At 36.9% G+C, this 19623-nt stretch overlaps 2 protein-coding genes across 4 annotated transcripts; one reads left to right on the top strand and one right to left on the bottom strand.

The window, feature by feature from the left end:
- Positions 1–401: 401 nt before the first annotated feature.
- Positions 402–5945, bottom strand: LOC137185115 (galactose-specific lectin nattectin-like). Of its 3 annotated transcripts, XM_067593381.1 has the most exons (8): positions 5897–5945; positions 4225–4344; positions 3286–3351; positions 2896–2917; positions 2400–2491; positions 1824–1958; positions 892–1000; positions 402–626 (listed from the first exon to the last, which is right to left on the bottom strand). In XM_067593381.1, the coding sequence occupies exons 3-8, from the start codon at positions 3349–3351 to the stop codon at positions 559–561; spliced, it is 492 nt and encodes a 163-aa protein (XP_067449482.1). In that variant the 5' UTR covers positions 4225–4344; positions 5897–5945; the 3' UTR covers positions 402–558. The 3 variants fall into 3 exon arrangements, with proteins under 3 accessions (XP_067449482.1, XP_067449483.1, XP_067449481.1); XM_067593382.1 differs by lacking the exon at positions 4225–4344 and having other exon boundaries at positions 5897–5922; XM_067593380.1 differs by lacking the exon at positions 5897–5945 and having other exon boundaries at positions 4225–4363.
- Positions 5946–13904: 7959 nt separating this feature from the next.
- On the top strand, positions 13905–19595 carry LOC137185280 (perforin-1-like). Its single transcript, XM_067593627.1, has 5 exons — positions 13905–14568; positions 17133–17278; positions 17367–17505; positions 17600–17680; positions 17763–19595. The coding sequence occupies exons 1-5, from the start codon at positions 14236–14238 to the stop codon at positions 18303–18305; spliced, it is 1242 nt and encodes a 413-aa protein (XP_067449728.1). The 5' UTR covers positions 13905–14235; the 3' UTR covers positions 18306–19595.
- Positions 19596–19623: the final 28 nt, after the last annotated feature.

Genomic DNA, 19623 nt, shown 5'->3' with positions numbered 1-19623 from the left:
TTATCTTTTGTTAAACCTTAACATGGTGTGTTTCCCTTTTTGTTGCCACTGGCCACTTGAGCCAGCTCATAATACAAGTGAAGTACAAGTACCTCCAAAATTGTACTAAAGTACAGTACTTCAGTCAATTTACTGTTACTTTGCACCACTGATTGAGACACTGGTAAATCCTGTCAAAAGTTTGAGATGTGGAGACTGGTGGAGGATTCTGATAAGACCACGTGTATGCACTGTATGCACATACAGCATATTATCGGCATGATGATTGTTCTGTGTGACATGTATGTATGAATGTGTGTGATGTTATTGTTAAATACGATCTTTTCTAATCTTGACACACAAGATATATAAATATTGAGCTTTGGTATGAGATGGTTTTATAAACAGGGAAGACAGATTGCTGAGTAGGATATTTGTTTATTGATTCAACGGAAATGAAATCAGATTTGTCTTCCGGCGGTGAAGTCATCGAGGCTTGACTTCCTGGTATAAGTGACATGCATCATCAGTGAGGATGTGACATCTTCACGGCAGATGTGTCAGAACATGGCGAGATTGTCATGGGTTTCTGGCACAAATGAAAGAGTTCTTCTCTTTACACCTTGCATCATTGACAAAATCTTCACCTGTAGACAGAGATTCACAATGAACAAACAATAAAAGCACTTTAGAGGCCTCTCCTACAAATGATTTGACAAGAGCTTATTTCTTATTTCTTGATTAATCTAATGTAAAAAATAACACAATACAAATAACATGTTAGGTTATGTCTACACTCATAGGTCAGTCTCATAACGCTTCACTCATAGAGACTGAGGACAATTCATTTGTGCACACAAATCATTAATTTGATCATTTTTCAATTTTTTTTTTACTGTAATTAGTTTGTACCTCGCAAGTTGATCTCCATGCAGCCTTCGTCTCCATGATTGTTAGGCTCCCCCTTAGCCCAGCCGGTGAAGTTAAACTTTGAACCATCACTCCACAGCCACAGACCCTCCTAAGGAAGAAGTTTAAAGGGTCAATTCACTATTTTTCTAGCCATGCAGATAGTGCAGACACACCCGCTGTGGAGACCTCTGTCACCACTCCAACACAATGAAGGTGACTTTTGTTTGAGATGGTAAGAAACAAAAGAAAAAAAAGTCATTTGAAAAACTCAAAAGCAAAATTATTTTTCCAGGAACATAGTCCTGAACTCTGCTGTGAGCAGTTTCTATCAGTGTACTACATAAAAACGTCCCCACTATTAACAAGAAGGGTTCAACATACTGTCACTTTTGTTTATGAAAACATCCTCCTAAAGCTGCTTCAGTATATTTTCCCAGGACTGGGATCTGGTCTGGTGAACTTAGGAAAAGTTCTTTTTAGAGATGTTTTGATTGTTCCTGGTACTGTTTGGATGTACAAGTTTGTACATCTCTTCTGCTGCACTCAGGTCTCTCTTGCAAAAGACATATTGATCTCAATGAGATTACCTGATAAAATTAATTTTATAAATAAAATAAATAAATCTCAAATAATCTTGCTTTTGGTTTGACATGCTTGCATTGTTGATTTCTGGTTGACATTGTGGGTGTATGTGATGTGCTTTTGTGCGTAGCTTTGTATTTTGTATTTTGTATAATGTGTCCTGTGTGTTTTTTGCTTTGTACTGTCTGTTATTTTGCTGTTATATGTTTTAATTGTAAAGGGTTGCAGATGAAAATTAGCTTGAAGCTAAATCTGGTACAGTGCATCATTTATGTTAAAACTGTACACTGTCCCGATAAATAAATACAAGAAATGTTGCAACAGATGCTGTTTATTGATAAAACACTCACCTTTACTGCATCATAGCCTCCAACCCAAGTTCTTTTATGTGAGTTAGTCGCTCTGTAAACCATCTCTCTGAGGAACTTGTACTCGTTTTCGGAACGGATGGAAGCCAGATTTCCATCAAGAGAAGTGCAGAAACGCTGATGATGAAGACAAGGTGCAAAGAGTGAGGATATAATGAAAATACTACAGAGATGGAATGAGTTGGATGAGGAGAAGTGAGAGTTGAAAAGTAGAAGAGAGACAAAGTGAGAATGTGACAGTACACTAGATGTTACATGGGCATTACTGTACTGTATGTACCAACATAAAAGCCAGCAGGCCTGAGTTTTCTCTATGATTAGTGATTAACCTTCAGTGATACAGTATATTTAACTAAGAGAGAGAATTTTATATTGAAATACAACTTTACTTTCAGCATCAATGCACTTGAGACTGACAGCTAATCGTAAAAGTTACCTTACCAATAAATATTTACATGACTGATTTCTTCAACTGAATGATTCTTAAAGCAGCAAGCTGTTTCAGAGTATATACCATAAATATATGTTTCTTGTAAATAGCTGTTGTTGTTATAGTACCTCTGCATCAGCCCAGTCCTTTTCACTGTTGTAGAATATGTAACAGCGTTGGTCAAACTGAGTCCAACCAGGAGGGCAGGTCTCACAGAAACCTATCAAACAAACGTCAACTTAGAAGGACAAAAATAATGCAATAGGGCTGCATATAATGATTATTGCTATTATTGCTATATGATTATTTTCATCAATTTTCAATTATTCAATTTTCAATTCATCTGCTGAAACTGAATTATCTCAGTTTTCTGGTCTAATATGTGAGTGAATGTGGCTCTCTATGAATGCAGCTCATTAATAAAACTAGTGGAAGTCTAGGATTACTGTCCGTAAACACAGCCAACACAATTTTTATGGACAGCCCAACAGACAGTTGTCCAGTGAGAGGCAATCTTTAAATATTAGTACAATATTAGTACATTGTCAGTGGTCACACAGTGCCAGTTATTGTATTTTGAGTATTCACTCCCTTGAATGCTCAAAACAAAACACTCCCACCAACCTGGTGCTTTTCCACATTGTGCCTGTGGATGTAAAGAACACATGATTAGTAATAAATACTGCACAACTCAGAATTTTCATTTTTTGTATCTTAAGATTCGTGTTGAGATTAGATTTGTGAGACTACAGCTGCACCATTTGTAATTTTGTGTTTTTTAATAAAATGGGGGTACTTTCCTATTCTTGTTTCTCTTCAGTATGCAATAGTCCCTGTTTCATGATTGATTCTTTCTTTAATTTTTCATCAACAATCAATCAATTTATTACCAACAGGTGCACCAAGTGGCTATCTGTAGTCAAAGGCATCCTCAAACCGGCCTCACTTTAGGGGTTGTAATAAAAGAAAATATTTAAAAATAAAAATTGTACCACTCTTACAAATATTACTTACGTTTGCTTCAATCCACAGTCCGCTGATCAAACAGAGGAGCACAATGAAGTTAAGACCTGATGCCATCTGTGTAAAGATACATTAAGGAAGTAAATGTATTACTTAGATGTATATACATGTCTTGTATGTGCAACGCAATGAGAATCAGAATCACAATATTCTAATATATAATCCTAGCAAATGCAAGTTTTAAAGAAATCTAGCACTGTAAAGAACAACACAGTAAAAATATATCCCCATTAAATGAATACAGTAATTTGCAGGTATTTATCCATATATTTTTTGGACACTTGGTACAAATACAAGCAAAAAATGGAAAAAGTTGTGTTTGGTTTAGTTGGTAAATACCCTCTCATTATATTAATTGAGTGTATTTGGGTTCATACGTAGATGTTCTTTGAAAATTATCAAAAAATTCTTTCAGTGAAGTTTTGTCCTTTTTCAATTTTTTTCCTAAAAGTAGCTTCTGTGTAACTGTTAATTCTTAGAACGTATCTTTGAAATGGTTATATAATTTGGTATACAGGAAATGTGCTTGTTACTGAGTTTGTAAGAAACAACCTAATGTACTAATATGTAGTTTGACACACAAAAGTAGTTTCTGTCACTTTAAGAAAAATGACCAACTAAACCAACTTAACACTTTTTAAAGTTATTTCTTAAATTGAAAAAGTTTGCACTACCCTCTCTGTAAATACCCCTAAAAACTACCTGTAAAATACCTGCAAATTACTCAGGAAATTTTAGGAAATTAGAATAAAATTAAAGGACCAGTAAAATAAAGTGTTATTGTTTTTTTCTACACTTTAATTGTATGTCAGTACTGGTTCATTGCAATCGATCACTGACAAATGTATCTAACCTTAAATAAAATTATCTAAAGAATCTTCATAGCAGTAAAGCTACTGCTATGATGAAAGGCAAGAATTAAAAGGTTACCTTGCTGTGATGATCAGATGAGTTTGCAGTTGCAGTAGCAGGTAGCAGGATGTCTTGCAGAAGGAAACACTGTCTTTTTATATCTTTTCTGGGTGCTCTGCTTCTTTAAACTTGAGAGTCCTGATCACAGAACACCGTTTAGGTTTTGTAATTAATATTAAATGACATATTGCCACACCTTTGAGTAAATCTTAAATAATCCTTACACAATGTTTAAAAAAAACATCCTGGTAGTATGTTGCATTAAGCAATGGAAATAAACAAGGGTGTTAACGCTCAGTAAGTTGAAACTGTAAAGCTATAGTCACACATAAGGGTGTGTCATATAATATCAGTATAAACAGGACTGCTACGTCTCACGCATTGATTGTGACATTCCTGCAAATTCGCACTTTTCACTTTACACATATCTATTATATTGTAATTTATTCCCATGCATGCTGCTCAGAGTGAAAGTTTAATTTAAAGGAACTCTGCTATGCACCGCTATGAGGATTATGTGTATTTCAGTCTGTGGAATGGTCTGGATGTGGAGCTAAAACAAAGTATAAACATAAATCAGTTCAAGAAGATATAAAAAAAAATATTCTTAAGAGGTATATGGATGAGGAAGGGTTGTGTTAACTGTTTAAATCTTATTTTATTGACACCGGCTGGATATTTGAGTTGTACATAGAATTGGGATAGTTGTTTATAAATCGTGTATAGGAGTTTATGGATGAGTAGTTGAGAAATGGTTAGGAATGAATAAGTGTACACTTCTTCCTACTCCTTTTCAAACATGTAGTATTTGTGTTGTTTATGAGAATTTGTTTATTGAATTTGTTGTATAGGTTTATTGTTTATTTCATTTTATTGTTATTCTTTTTTGTTTTTCTCTGTTTTTTTTTATTAAAAATTTTGAAAAAAAAAAAAGGGTAATCTCAGTCAGCGGCTCTTCTGGCAGCAGCAGATTGTCAATATTTTGATATGTTGCTGTTATGTTGTGTTTAGGGCTACGTGTCAGTTCCCTTATTTGATCGTTCCTCACTTGACCCCGTTATTTCTGTTCAGAGGACCAAGGAGGAAGCCTTAGCAGAGATACACAAGACCAGCTTTCACAGAAACCTTTTACTGGGGCGACAAAATCTGGTTCCGTTTTAAAATTCATTTGTTTTTTTTGATTCACCATCTAGATATTTAAAAAAGTGGATTTCTGTTAATTGTGATTAACAAAGGAGCCCTATTTTTAATTTTAACTTGAATCATTATTAATATATTAACAAAGAGGAAGAATGTGTGTCTCTCAGCAATGAACATATCATAATTGCTTATTGGTGTGATTTCTATCAGACACATTTGAGGTGACATTTTAATGTGGGTTCTCTATCGTATTGAGACTATCTCCCCACTCTGCTACATATTCCATATGTACGGGGAACGATCCCCCTGCTATCAAGGTATGTGGATATTTCTTTAACCCACACTGGCCTAACCGGTTACACCCTACAGTTTACCTATAAAGCATCTGTGCTGACGTGTAATCACTGATTGTTTGATCTCCACCTGAATCAAGGTGCACTGTGTGTGACAGTCTGTGTTGCGATTTTGAAAGAGAAATGTGTGTGTGTGTGTGTGTGTGTGGAAAGGAAGAGAAAGAGAGTGTGCATGTTACAGCGTTGAATCCACTTACCTACAGAAGTTGTAGTTTGGGCGTCTGTCTATGGGCAGCCTCCCTGGATCACCTTTATCCAATGATGAAACATTTCTATCCTGATGGGAGTGATCTCTTCCACCTCCAGGATGACAATGCCCCAATTTGCAGGGCATGAGGGGTCACTGAATGGTTTGATGAGTATGAAAATGATGTGAATCATATGCTAAGGCCTTCGCAGTCACCAGATCTCAACCCAGTTGAACACCTATGGGAGACCTTGGACTGACGTGTTAGACAGCGCTCTATATACATGCACCTTCTATCATGTTTGTATTACCTTTCATACTAATGTTTTCATGTTTCTTATGATAAAGGTGTCTTAAGTCATGATTATGACGTAACGGTCATTTGACTGTATACAGTATATATGCCTCTTTTCCTTCTCGTGGGTATTTGCCTGAGGAAGACCTGTAGTAGGTCGAAACATCATAAATAAAGTAAAGGGTAGTTCTGATTCAGTGTGTGGGTACTCAGTCTTATAGGAGTGCAATGCTAAATGCACTACTACACCTCTAATAAAGGGGCCCTGTTTCAAAATGTAGTTGTAGTAACTTTAATAGCTAATAAGTATTATTTGTACGTACATGGTGCGTATTCCCAAACAAATGGGAATATATTGTGTGGTACATAAATTGTCAGAAAATGGTGAATCATGTTGATCACTGTTTCCCAAAGCCCAACCTCAAATGTCTTGTTTTATCCTGACCAACAGTCCCAAAAATATTCAGTTTACTGTCATGGCGGACTAAAGAAACCAGAAAATATTCACATTAAAGAAGCTGGAACCAGAGAATTTGGGAATATTCTTCTTAAACTAATCCAAACATCCAGTCTGTATAATTAAATTCCCACGCTATGCTTTGTTTTCTGGTTTATGTTTGCCCTTAAACTATACTTGTTATGACTGCATATCCTTGATTCCACTGATGTAGTCAAGAAAGTAACTTGAACACTGGATTTAAACATTTCCTTGTATGTAAGAGCACTGCCTTAACTCTACACTAACATCTTTTTTTTTTCATGAGCTACATTATACAGTTATTTGCTTCACCTGAGATTTTGTTGGACAGTGTCGAAACACATTTTTATTAATAGGTCAAAGGGCCCAAAACTTCCACTATTTAGTTTAGCTTAGTTACTGCTTTTCATCAGAGTTAATTGTCACATTTCTTTCTAGATATTTCAAATCAAAAGGGTTTTTTGTCATTGCGTCAGTGTTCATTACACTAAAACACTTGCCAATCCCAGTCATAAAAGCAAGATAGCAGGAAAGTTGTCTTGTTTTCCCTCCATCACCTTAGATGTACATATTAAATTTTAGAAAGTCAACATTTTTCTTGAATCCTTTCCTTGAAGGTTTTCTAATACAACTCCAGCATATAAAAGAGACTGCCCCAAACTTCCCTTTGATGTACTTCTAAATAAGTAGCTGCTATAAGTATAAACCTTTTTGTTGCTGTAAACTTTAAATTTATATACCGAGGTTTGGCTTTGGGTGTTTGCAGGCAAGGTGATATGAGAGATATGATAAGAGTTGTGGAGGTAGTGATGTTGGTGTTTGACAAGGGTTTGGTTTTGTATGTTTTTGTTGTCACGGCTTGCGGGCCACAACAAAGGAGGGAGACACACGCCAAACTTAGCAGTAATAAACTGAAACTTTTTTAAGTAAGCAGCAATAATAAATGCATGTGATGTTTGAAAGTGTATGAATACAGTAGCTGATATGAGGAGGTGTGTTTTACTACATACTGACTACCATTTCTATTATTGTCATTACTGTGATTATCATCATTTTCAGAGGACACTGAACACTGAGCAGCTCTCTTGCCTTCATTAGCATGTTTATAATGTGTAGCCATAAGGAAGAAGTTTTCTCCTGATCAAACAGACAGAATAACCACACAGAGAACCTGTCTGTCGAGCTCTAGCTACTCTGGCGAGGACTTTCCATATTAACATAAGCTGTCAACCTACTACATAAGCTACCTACATAAGCTGTGTGGTTAGCTTATGGGTGATAAGTTGTAATGTTCAGTGAGAGAGAGTCCACCTCCCTGTGACCTGATCAAACACATCACATTCTTCCTCACTGCTCAGCTTCAGCTCTGCTGGTGTTTGTTGTGATGTGGAGAAGGTGTGTAGAGGGGCAGTCAGCGTTAGTGGTCTGTAAGAGCCCAGTACATCTGTTATTATGTTAAATTTCTCTGCCTTTTAAAGATGACTTTAACAGTTAACAGTCAGCAGATACCATTTAATACAACTTTCTTGCACTCCAGAACTGAACTGATCAATTTCATCAGGGAAAATTCATGATTTTTTAAAATATGAATATGTGCAGAATTTACAAGACGCTGAGCTGCATTTAGTCATTTCCAGTCAACTGTCTTAAACTTGAAACAATCTGCTTTTGTTAAGTGTTTAAACAGTATTTTATCACTGTATATTAGCACTAAAAGTAGACTGTGATATTTCTACCTATGATAATTGTAGCTTGAAAATTTGACACTGCCACATCTCTAGTTGTAACACATCACATGGTTCCCAAAATCCTTCATATTCTTTCTCTTTGTATTCAACTTTTATTTTTAATACCTGTGATAAAAGTCAAATAAATATTCAAAACTAAGAGAGAGAGTTAAGCCAGGATTCCCTAACTCAAATCAGTTGTCAGTGATTTCTGAGATATCAAATGCATGAAATAATGTTTGAATTATCAATTTTCATCTCATATAATGCTTTTGTTGATAAAGAAAACTCATGGGACTTTATAAAGAAATGTTTTATAGTGACAACATTGATGTAATATCTAAATTAAACAATGTCTTACAGCCTGTGTAGTGACAGCAGCACATTGTGCCCTAGAGTGTGGATCACTCAGATTTTTGCAGCTCTAAGAGCCCAGCAGACATGTACGTGTACATCTGACGAAAGTACCTGAAGGAACAGTACAATTAAAATTACACTTCAGGTAACAGTCACACATAAGGTGTGAGTAAAATGCATTCTGTGTACACATCTGTAACGATTACAGTGGAAACTATTTATTCCATCAGACACACGTGAGGCTACTGTGGATTAATGAGAAATGACACAAAAATATTATAAAAAACATTACAATAGAAAGAAATATTTACAATAAAAAATAATTTATTTCATATTGTGTTAGGCTTATTAGATTTATTCCAAACAACATGTATGAGAACAGCATACATGTTGTTTGATACTAATAATAATTCTAATTTCCAGAATTATGTCCGCACTCGGCTGGTGAAACCTCACAGGCTCAGACCACAAAGCAATGGAAGAATATGGTCAGGTATCTACCAAATGGGACACATAATGCAGTTAAATTTAGAAAAAGGTCATGCATTCAGTCCTGTTTGTTAGTCGGATATCCTAATCCAGAGTTTTTTCAAAGAAATTTAGACAATTGTGAAGCATTGCAGAAGTACTTTCTAGTTTCCCATGAATATTCTTGGACGATGTACCTCAGTTATTTTGACAATTATGTGCTGTATATTGTTATGGTACAGTAGAACTGGACTTTATTTAATGGGGAAATACGGCCTCAAACACATTCTTCTGTTGGAACACACCTAAAGAGAATGATTCAAGTGACTTTAAGGAAATCTAAGTATCAGATGCAACGCTGTCCTAAACACACACATTACAGCATATTGTGTCACTATTAAGGAATTTGAATTTAAGAAAATCAAGTCTAAACCCTTAAGTCCACTTTTTGCAAGTTAGGATCTAACCAGCCATCCAACCTCTGAATATGGAAATTTGTCACCTTATATAGACGTCATCTGAACTGCACCACTTCTCCAGGTCATAATTACTATGGCCACTAGATGGCGTCTGCCACTCAAAGGTAACTACGGGTTGTTTTTGACTGACATTACAACCTATTGTGCTGAGGACAGGCTCATGGCATGACAGTGAATTTTAAAGAACATTTCCTTGTATGTAAGAATAACATTCTGCTTCTGGCTCCGCAGTTTTTTCATGAACTACATATTTGTTTTTCTCTTCTTTCTTTTTTGTTTGCTTCCTCCTTTGATGTATCTGATGATCAGATATGAACTGAAAAAACGCAGGAACTCAGATCCTCTAACCCATAACATTTCCTTCTTTTGCTGCTTCATTTTAAAAGCTTTAAAATGACAAAATAACAAGAGATATTTATTCTATTTTGAAGAATTTATAGAATATGAAATGTGTTTACAAATTAGCAGAGCTTCATTAGCAGTGCTATTCTACAGGTCTACACAACAAGATCTGGAGATATTTGGAGCTACTTTTTCAGTGAATCAGTTAGAAATAATGCAGGGAGGAGTAGTACAAGAAATGGCCATACTGAGATGTTAGATGAAGAGCTGTAGACAACAGGCTCTTACTACACTTTCTGAAAACAGCACACCTCTAGCAAGCAAACAACTTCTTTTACCTTGGCGTGCAATGGACATGCCAGCTCGACTCAAGTGCTCCCGGCATGGCTCGGCTTGACCAGCCCAAACACAACAGAAAAACACTTAAAGAGATCGGTCTCTATTTTCTCCCACAGTCTTTCTGGTATTGGGCGTCAGATTGCTGTACCCACTCTCGTTACAAATAGCCCACTGCGATACCTCAGATTCTCAATATGTAAGGACATATGTGGACAATAAAGAATGTTTCTGGCTCTTGATGACTTGTGACTCATGGATCGGGGCTATTAAAAGATCCCCTTCAAATGTGCTTTCAATGGAAGTGATGGGAGACAAAATCCACAGTGTGTCCACACAGTCATTTAATGCAAAAATGCATTTAAAAGTTGATGTGAAGCTTATATTCAGCTTCAGCAGTCTGAGTTAATCATATCAAGTGGATATCTGACACGTTTACAGTCTTTTTAGCATCAAATTCCCTCTTTGTGTTTCCTCAGGCAGTGTTTCCCTGTTGAGCTGCAGGTGGAAGTATAGTAACAGAAAGAGGGACTTTGGCACTAAAAAGACAACATTGAAAGATATCTACTTGATTTGACTCATTGGAACGGCTGAAGCTTCATATGAACTCCAGATAAACTTTTAAATACATTTTTCCCCTTGCTTACATCTTCTAATGGCCAGTATGAACAGGAAGAATGATTATGGCAAGAAAAACCTGTTTCAATGTTCATTTGGTCCCCTGACTATTGTTTAAGAAAGACTTGAGAAATTGTGAACCTGTGTTTTAAGATTGTATCTTTGCAGCCTAAGCAGTATCCTCTGCAGCCTCGCAGGAGCTTGGTGTAGTTGCTTTTTAAAGATGCTCTCAAGTGGCTTGTGGTCACTCAACATGAATTTCTTTTCCATTCTCACATCTTCAGATAACAGCAAGTAGCTCTTTTTCTACAGTCAGTGAGTGACCTTGACCTATATGCTACAGGCAGTATGAGTGCCCCAATGCCTTCTGAGCTAGCATCATAAAATAATAATAATAATAATAATAATAATAATAATAATAATAATAATAATAATAATGATAAGTGATACAGTGTTAAAAACATGTAACAAATAACATATGGGAAATAACAAGCTTTAAGATGAAAAAGCCTTCCTGAAAAGAAAGGATTTAAGGCCTTTTTTAAGAGACTTGGGTCTGTGCCGCCCTGAGATGGTTAGGAAGGCTGTTCCACAAGTGTGGTGCAGCAGAGCAGAAGGTTCCATCCCCCATGGAGTAGGGCTTAGTACTGGGGACCCCATGGTCCAGAGCATAGTACTGGGGGCCCGGAGGAGCAAGCTATTGGCAGATCTAATGAGGGTGCAGGTGAAGGTTTATGGTGTGATCAGTTCCTGTAGGTAGGAAGGCGGATGGATTTGTATGTGAGTAGCAGGACTTTGTAGTCAACCATGAAGGAGACGGGGAGCCAGTGCAATGAAAAAAGAACTGGTGTTATGTGTTCATGTTTTTTCACTCTCATCAGGATCCTGGCAGCACTGTTCTGAATGTACTGGAGTTTCTGTGTTGGAGCGTTGGTGACAAGCTGTATAAGGTGTAAAAAACTCCTCTTTTCTGCTTTTTTCTAGAGTCACCCAATGTCTCCCTCAAGCAGCTTCCTTAATGGGAAGACAAGTTAGGTATGAACTTGGCAAGTCTAAAATAATCCACCAAGAATGTACGTTTGCATGTATGTGATTGGCCAACACTATTGTATTCTTGTTTTAATTGAATCTTGCATATCCTTGATTCCACAGATGTGACTTTTGCCAAAGAAGTGACAAAGACAATAGATTAAAACATTTCCTTTTATGCAACAGCACCATCTTGTCTATCAACTCTTTGCATTTGCTTCTTTCTCTGGTGTCTCTAATTTGGCTCACCTAAGATTTCCTGAAAGAGTTCAAACTGCAATTTTTCTCAGCATTTCTCTATGTATTTGGTCTAGAAAATGATGAGAAATGTGCGCTTGCATGTATATGATTGGCCAATGCAGCATGACGTCGGATTGCATTGTGGCAAAAGTTGAGCCCAGTTCAACTTTTTGTCGGACAACCACAGTTTTTTGTTGAGCCGTATGTGTCCCCCCTTTCCCCCTCTGTGTAAACACACTGTGCCCATTCATATGAAAGGGATGGCTGTGTTTTTTTACGCATTGCTGGTTTTGGTCTGAATGTAGCCTTATGTATTAAGGTCATTTAGAGACTAGACTCTGTAAAAGTTTACAGCCTGTAAAGGTTTCAGGTTTCTGTGGTTCTGCTCTGTTTTGTTTGCTTTGCTTTGTCTTGCATATCCTTGATTCCACAGATGTGACTTTTGCCAAAGAAGTGACAAAGATTAATTAATTGGATTAAAACATTTCCTTTTATGCAAGAGCACCATCTTGTCTATCAACTCTTTGCATTTGTTTCCTTCTCTGGTGTCTCTGATTTGGCTCACCTAAGATTTCCTGAAAGAGTTCAAACTGCAATTTTTCTCAGCATTTCTCTATGTATTTGGTCTAGAAAATGGTGAGAAATGTCGATCACAATTCACAAAGCTTAAGATTCTTTTGTTTGTTTTTTTGTCCCGACCAAAAGTCCACAGCTCAAAGATATTCAGTTTACTATCACAGAGAACTTAAGAAACCAAAATGCTTCACATTTAAGAATCTAGAACAAGATAATTTTAGGTTCTTCTTTTTTAAATAACTAATATTAATTAACCAGTTATCAAAATAGCCATTAACCATTAACCATTAAAATTACTTTTTATTCATTTATTTTTTATGTCTAACCAGTTAGTTGTGCCTCTGGTTTGTTCCATCTGGGCTGGCCCTCTGGCTGCTACCGTAGCCACACACAAGGCTCAACATCCTTGGTTTTTTGCACTCATGGTATGCGCAGTATCTGAACCTATATAAGAGTGCTGTTACCTGCAGACTTGACAGTGTCACTGCATTCCCAGCTGACTCACTCCTCATCTCCATCCAACTTGAAGGATTCACATCACAGAGGTACTGAGGCCTGAACAGGTAATTTTGTTTTAAATGACTAATGTACATTTAAAGGTCTTTTCACCCAAATTGCATTAAAAAAATCTTTTGTTTTGTTTTTATATATATATGTGTGTGTGTTTATATATATATATGTGTGTGTGTTTTTATATATATGGGTTAGGGTTTTATATATATATATATATATATATATATATATATATATATATATATATATATATATACAAGAAAAAAAAAACAAAAGGAGGTTTTTGTCAAGGTTTTGAGATATCTCTGCTGCCTCACAGTGTAATTCAATTATTTACCTTTTTAAATTCATACCTTCATTGTATTACAATTTTATTACAGATTATTTTATTTTGAGGTACATGTACTACACTGTACTAAACTGATCATCAATAGCTGTGGCTGAAAAAAGCTGTGGCCAAAAATCACCATCATTCCTTAGCACTGCTTAATGTGCACGTCTTGTATTGACATGCAAAATGCCTGTTGTATCTCACCATAACTGCTTACATATCATAAAATCTATGGAGAAAAATTATGCAGATGAATAGAGCAATAGACAAATTACAGACTTCTATAGCATAACAGTTAAAGTAAAAATGTGTAATTATAGTAAAGTGTTGATATTATGACACTTTTTAGCTGTCAATCTCTTCTGCTTATCATCTGTATTTTTGGTGTTACTGAGAAACCTAGGTATCCTAGCAAATTAAATACATACCAGATTCAATACTATTAAACTAGGAAGTGACAGTTTCATCCCCATACAGGGTGATGAAAGTTCAAATGGAAACAGTCATAAAGCCTGTTTGCAGTTTTTGTTAACCTCATTGATAGTTACATTACAGCTGAAATGATACTAATATCCTTTTCCTTGTCTTTATCTAAACTATTTCGTGTCTCTTTGACTCCAGCCATGTTCTCCTTTTCAACCCTTCCCCCTCTCTACCTGAGTCTCCTCTTCTTTCTCTCGTTCCACTCCCCTGTCCTCTCCTTTCAGACTAGGAAGGGCATTCAGTGTGTATCTGCTCCCTTTGTACCAGGCCACAACCTGGTGGGAGAGGGTTTTGATGTGGTCAGCTTGCGCCGAAAAGGAGCCTACATGATTGACGTGAGGACCTACCTCACTCCAAAGGGCACCTGTAATCTTGTTCCCAACCCTCTTCAAGGCAACCAGCTGCAGAAAGTAATTTAAATCAGAAAGGCACAAACACAGACTTACACATTCTGCAGCAACTTAAACACTTTGGCATACAAATATTGTTAGCATGTTGAGTAAGGATTTTTCACCTTCATTTTCAGCTGCCTCTCTCTGCAGTGGACTGGCGCTCATTCAGCCGCTGCAGTGTTCATCTGTACAGCAGTGAACACACCTCCGTCAGGTATTCTGTGATATAGAATCATAATCACTGATAGTGTTGTAGTCCAGTACCTCAAGACTGACCAGTCAATACTTCCTAACATCCACCAGTTTTTAGAATACCTAAAAAGCAAGATAACTGAGGTTTGAAACAGTGGTTGGTCAAAAATATTTACGTCTGATTCAAGAGTCAATTTTAATGTCTGGCATCCAAATTCTTTTCTATAATCTGAGTAGGGCTGGGACAAATTATCTTTATGTTGTTGTGACAATTCAACTCATAATCCTTTGGCCCCATAAAATCAGCTCCCCAGTCATTGTTTATATTCCAGGCTCTGATTTTACACCACAACATCAAAAGTTTTCTTTGTCAGCTCTAGGAAAGAGTGGTGAAAGCTCACAGACACTGACTGAAATGTACTGACAAATATGAAATCTTAAAACTGGGTGTCATTCCCCTCTCATTAGCATTTATAATTGGGAGAAGTACCTTGTTACACACTCACACAGTCAGTATCTTTCATACCTTTAATTGGCTCCATTGATAAAATTGATTGATGTGAATTATTTAATAATTTCCTTTTGTGTTGTCTGTTGGAAAAACTGTTTTTTGGAAATTAAACCGTTTTCATGGTGAGTATGTTATGTGTCCACAGCTCACTGCTTGAAACATATACCAAACAAGACAGCAGTGACTGGAAGGTAAGAGACATTTCACAGCTATTGTTGAGAGAAATGCACTGTACTATTATTAACTATATATAATATGTATATATATTTTTAGTCTGACTTACAGTAAGACTTGTATTTATGTACTTTTAGTGAATTTAGCTTCTTAATGCTTAGCTTACAGGTCCAGGACTTGCATAGTACCTCCAATATTTTATGTAAAACAAGTATATTAATGAAGGGTTATTAGTTTTGAATGATCTGTCCCATAAATGTTTGCTGTTCATATTCAAAAGGTCAATTCACACTTACTTAAAAGTATGTTTTTCATTTATGTTTTTCATTTAAACATAGTGCTACGCAGCCATGAAATCAAGTTGTATTTGCAGATTTGAGATTTCAGTTGATTTCACTTTAAATCTTTGCTGCCACCCTGCATACAGTTTGGGGGAATGAAATGTCTTTAGTGCTGCTCAGTGCAGCAAAAATCTAAATATTGTGGGCCTGAATACTGTGGACCAGAATCATTGTTTGTATTCACTATTTTGCCCTTTAATTCAGCTTTGATGGATATTGTGGACCAAAACAGCGCCATCTGCTGGAGTTCTTTCTATATGTGTACACCCTCTCTGTGCCACAACAGCATATTCAAGTGGGAGTTTCCTATTGGTGGAACACCACTAGAAAACAGCCAGGTGTTCCATGACACCATGTTTGATTCTCTGACAAAGGCTCAATGCTGAAACACATCAGAGCTTTGTTCTAAAAGTCTATATGACCATGCCATGACAATAAAGGCATTTTAATTGTTCTAAAAGAGAGTGCCTTGGAGTTTTCTTGTATTTTTGTGTCTAAACAAGACTAATAGTCTACAGTCATGCCAGCGGCTTTGTGAGGCTGTGATTAGGCACAGTGGTGCTAAATGGAGCTAAATGCAAACTTGAGCATGCTAACATGCTCACAAAGACAATGTTAATATGTCCATGTCACACAAGTATAATGTTTACCATGATCACCATATTTGTTTAGCGTGTTGACATGTAAACATTTGCTAATTAGCATTAGAATAAAGTACATCTGAAGCCGATGGAAATGTAATAAGTATTGCAGGTGTTTGGCCCTGAACTTAAGTATTGGAAAAATGCAAATGTTGACCGGATGCTGCTTGACTAAAGGTTTATGGATCACCAAAGTGATTACAGTTCATCCTGAACATAAACATCACCAAATTTCATGGTGATCTATCCAAAAGTTGTCAAAACATTTAACTCAAAACCAGAAATGTCAACGTCAAGGTGGCGCTATAGGAAAGGAAGGGGTTAATCAAAGTCATTATGAGTCATCCTATGAGATGAAACCATGAATGTCTTTGCCAAATTTCATGGACATGCAACCAATAGTTATTAAGATATTGAAGTCTGAACCAAAGTGATGGACTGAGCAACTGACTGGCTTTGCCACTCCTGGAGCCACACCATTAGTGTGGATAAAAACTCAACAGCAGTACAACTCAGTAAGAAATGTTTACAGTGAAGTCTGGTTAATTACCAGGACATTGTTTTTGGAAAGGCATGCTTGTGGTGGATAATTAAAGAAATCTTTTAATGCTTCGACCATGTCAATCAAAAAACTAAAAGTAAGCTTATTTGTGATTTGGCTGAATTACGTCATGGTTATTACATTAGAACCTCAAGCAGCTCATGATCTCCTTTTCCATCTAGTTTGGACTAGATGTTAGAAGATGGAAGAAGGATTTCAGCTTGGACGTGGGGGGAACACGTTCCACTGCATATAACTTTGCTACAGCCAGGAGCAGAGAGGACCGCTACACCTTCAGCACACACAGGTCCACATGTATCCATTACAGGTAATGTATGAAGACCCTTGCATCACCACAGAACGTCAGGTAAGTTTGCATAAACAGATAATTTACTTAGTTGTCTTTTTGTGTTTAGTTACCGTGTGTCAAACAGACCGCCCCTGAGCTCTGAGTTCCGTAACGATTTGGCAAGACTGCCCATTTCCTACAGCTACTCAACCAGGGCCCAGTACAGACGGCTCATAGAAACCTACGGAACACATTATATCCGCCAGGTTAATGCACACATTAGTTTTATTTACTTATTTCACTGGAATAAATGACACAATATTTTTTGTCTCAACATCATTCTATTCTATGTAATTTCAGGTTTATCTTGGGGGGCGATTCAGGCGAGTCACAGCTACACGTACCTGTTTGTCCAGACTGAATGGCTTCTCCTCAAACCAGGTATGTGGAGCACATGTCTATTGGCAGTAAACTCACTCTGTACAGAAGAAAAAAATTCCTTACATCCCCTCCTGTCATATAGGTGCACAACTGCTTATCACTGGGTGTCTCCGTAGGCCTGGGAATGAAGGTCAAATCGTCCGCTAACCTAAGGTTCTGCACCAGGATCCTACAGAAACAGGCTGTCTCCAGCTCATACAGCTCTGATCTCAACAAACATTACACAGAGGTGGTAGGAGGCACTGGTTGGGGGGGTGAGTTTTCTCTCATCCGTAAAGACTCCCTGGGCTACCAAAATTGGCGGAAAACCCTCAAAGACCACCCTGATGTTGTCCAGTATTCCCTAAGACCAATGTATGAGCTAGTGCCATACTGGACAAAAAGGACTGGACTTAAGGCTGCCACAGAGCAGTACTTAAAAGACAACGGCATCAGGAACTCGGACAGGCAACCATACTGTGGCAATCACTCCCCCAACCTGGATTACAACTGCTGTCCTAAACAGGCCTGGAGGGGAACACTGGTGGTGACCATCGTCCGAGCCTGGCGTTTGAAAGGAGATTTTTGGGGCAAGACTGAAGGGTGCGGAGAGAACAAGCCAAGATCCAGAGGGAAGGCACAATAAACATATATTGATTCAGTTGTTTGCTTTTCCTTGTTTTTTGCAGGTATGCCAAGATGTGGTACGGTTCAATCTACCGCAAGACCCGTGTGATCCGCTCAGACTACCCTCACTGGAATGCTCGATACTATCTGGGCAAGGTCAATACTAATTTTCTCTTTACAGATAAGTTAAAAAACGTCCACATCTGAGAAAAAAAAATACCACTGAGGTCTGAAGGAAATGTTTTGACATTGTGGCATATAAACTTATTTGCTGTCTTGTTGAGAGTTATATGAGAAGATTAATACTACTCTAATGTCTGTACAATACACAGCTAGCCTGACTCTGTTCCTAGTGAACTTTAGAGGTGCGGATAGGCAGATTTTTTTATTGTACAGACATGAGAATGGTATAAATCTTTAGTCAAACTATTTGCAAAAAAGCAGATAAGAGTATTTTCTGAAATTTCAAACTATTTCTTAAAGCAATTGACTAATGCTACCTTTTCCAAAGTTCTGTCATTTAGTAGTGAAAAAAAGGTTTTTAAAGGGGATTTACAAAAATGCTAACAATAAAGATTGTGCTCCACAAAGTTGAATTACATTATAATCAGTTTTTTTCCTGAAAATAAAGCACTTAAAGTACATAAGTAATAAGTCTTTTGTAAAATACATATGAAGTATGAAGTATGAACTGAACTGTGTGATGGATCAACCTCAACAGTTAAGGGGTATATAATATTTTTTAATATTATTATGTTTTTTATTATGGTTTAATTTTTATTATCTTTTGTTATAAAGGTGAATACATACTCAGGTCTGAGGATCGAGGTCTGGGATGAGGACGTGGGCAGGGACGACCGTCTGGGGTCATGTGTGAAGTACCTGAGGCAGGGGACACATAGCTTCACCTGCCCAGCCAAGAGAGGTGGCGTTTTGATCCAGTACACTCTGACCTGCGATCGTCACCTGACTGGAGATAGGTGTAACCAGTACAAACCAACTCCATAGTGAGAAATGGATTCTGGTCGGCATATTCTATGCATATATTGCTTGCTTTTCTTTAATCAATTGTGATATCAGATATTTGCATTACTTTCTTTAAATGCAATAAATTAGACAGGTCTGGAGTATTCTAATACACAGGTTAATGAAGTGAAATGACTGTCACACTATTCCGTTTCCTATTTTAATGAATCAATAATGTTCTGGGACTATGAGGTATAAGTGTTTGATTTATAAATGGATAATCAGCATTGAATGTGTTTCTGAATCAATTGTGTGAAACCAGATATAAAAAGACAGATTGACAGTTTGAGAGTGATAGTATTCTTTTTTAT

This window comes from Thunnus thynnus, chromosome 6 (genome assembly GCF_963924715.1).
Source record: "Thunnus thynnus chromosome 6, fThuThy2.1, whole genome shotgun sequence".
Lineage (NCBI taxonomy): Eukaryota > Metazoa > Chordata > Actinopteri > Scombriformes > Scombridae > Thunnus > Thunnus thynnus.
Note: the sequence above shows the minus strand (reverse complement) of the source record. Positions and strands in the feature narration are given on the sequence as shown.